This window comes from Cyprinodon variegatus, unplaced genomic scaffold, assembly GCF_000732505.1.
Source record: "Cyprinodon variegatus isolate N-32 unplaced genomic scaffold, C_variegatus-1.0 Scaffold2557, whole genome shotgun sequence".
NCBI classification, from domain to species: Eukaryota; Metazoa; Chordata; class Actinopteri; order Cyprinodontiformes; family Cyprinodontidae; genus Cyprinodon; species Cyprinodon variegatus.
The window spans coordinates 3,697-5,186 of NW_015153010.1; the positions used below are offsets into that span (position 1 = coordinate 3,697).

General features: G+C 51.4%; 1 protein-coding gene across 1 annotated transcript in view; it reads left to right on the top strand.

Annotated features, from left to right (window-relative positions):
* Positions 1-1,490, top strand: part of slc19a2 (solute carrier family 19 (thiamine transporter), member 2) — a 17,567-nt gene that overhangs the window by 3,374 nt on the left and 12,703 nt on the right. Inside the window, exons 2-3 of the mRNA XM_015369156.1 lie at positions 320-850; positions 923-1,169. Coding sequence (XP_015224642.1) covers positions 320-850; positions 923-1,169 — 778 coding nt within the window. The remainder of the gene's footprint in view (positions 1-319; positions 851-922; positions 1,170-1,490) is intronic.

The window sequence follows — 1,490 nt, forward strand, 5'->3', positions numbered from 1 at the left end:
TTGTCATAATGTTGCGACTTTTTTCTTGTGCGGTGACTTTATTCTGGTAAATAAACATATTGTAAAACAAAAATTTTTTTTAATAATTCCTGCTCTAAGTGGATCGCTCTGTCAGCTGAAGGTTTTAGAGTCTCTATACTCAGTTAATAATTAATCATTTACTAAATGAGTTGAGGATTAATTCAATAATCTATTAATCTGGATTAAATTCTTAATCTGCATTGTATGGGAGGTCTCAAAGACTGTGGCGATTAGGCTGGGTCAGACAGCAAACTGTAAGTAGGTGTTAAAACATTTTGATCCATCTGTTTCCCTGCAGGTTGTGAATGAAATCTACCCGGTGTGGACGTACTCCTACCTCGCTCTGCTCCTCCCCGTCTTCCTGCTCACAGACTTCCTGCGCTACAAGCCTGTTCTGGTGCTGCAGGCCTGCAGCCTGGTGCTGACCTACCTGCTGCTGTGGAAGGCCCGGGGCCTGGCCGCCATGCAGCTGCTGGAGTTCTTCTTCGGCCTGGCCACGGCGTCCGAGGTGGCCTACTACTCCTACATCTACAGCGTGGTGGAGCCATCGCTCTACCAGAGGGCGACGGCCTACTGCCGCAGCGCCGCGCTGTTCGGCTCGGCCGCCGGCTCGCTGCTCGGTCAGCTCCTGCTGTCGCTGGCCGAAGTGGAGCTGGTGCACCTGGTCATCCTCACGCTGGCGTCGGCCACCGTGGCCGCCGCGGCGCCCTGGTTCCTCCCCATGCCCAAGAGGAGCCTGTTTTTCCACCAGAGTCCAGCAGCGCAGGAGGAGCGACCGCCTGGCTGCAGCTCGGAGAAGGTGGATGACTCGGAGAGCAGCGTGTCCATGGTGAGAGCATCTCCCTGGAAACCAAGTGGTAAACATTTCATGTTGAGTGATAAGCCCCTCCTCCTCTTTCAGATGTCCAGGTCGTCTGAGCCGCCAGGGGGCGGCGGCGGGCCGCTGCAGGTTTTACGGACGCTCCTCCACGACTTGGTGCAGTGCTACAGGTGTCCCACCCTGCTGGCCTGGTCGGTGTGGTGGGCTCTGGCCACATGCGGCTACTTCCAGATCATCAACTACGCCCAGGCGCTGTGGGAGGACGTCCGTCTGTCCCACCAATACCAGATCTACAACGGCTACGTGGAGACGCTGTCCACGCTGCTCGGTGAGGCTCTTTATTAGCGGAACGATGACGCATGGTGCAGGTTAGCGACGCAGCAGGTCAATGCAGCACTATGAGGAAGCCTAGCGCCATTCTCCCCGCTTTCCAAGCTAAATCAATGGGAACTACTAGACACATCTGCAATAAAAACTATTCTTAACATTATTTTTACTGATTAACATTAAATCGTATTAGTTTTGGGTCTAACTAATTATCCATTGATTATTCTTTGTTTTTAATCATGCTTATGGGTAGAAAATGCTGCACTTTTTCCAGATCAATAAGATAAAATAAGATATAAATCTCCTTGAAGAATTTCTGGAA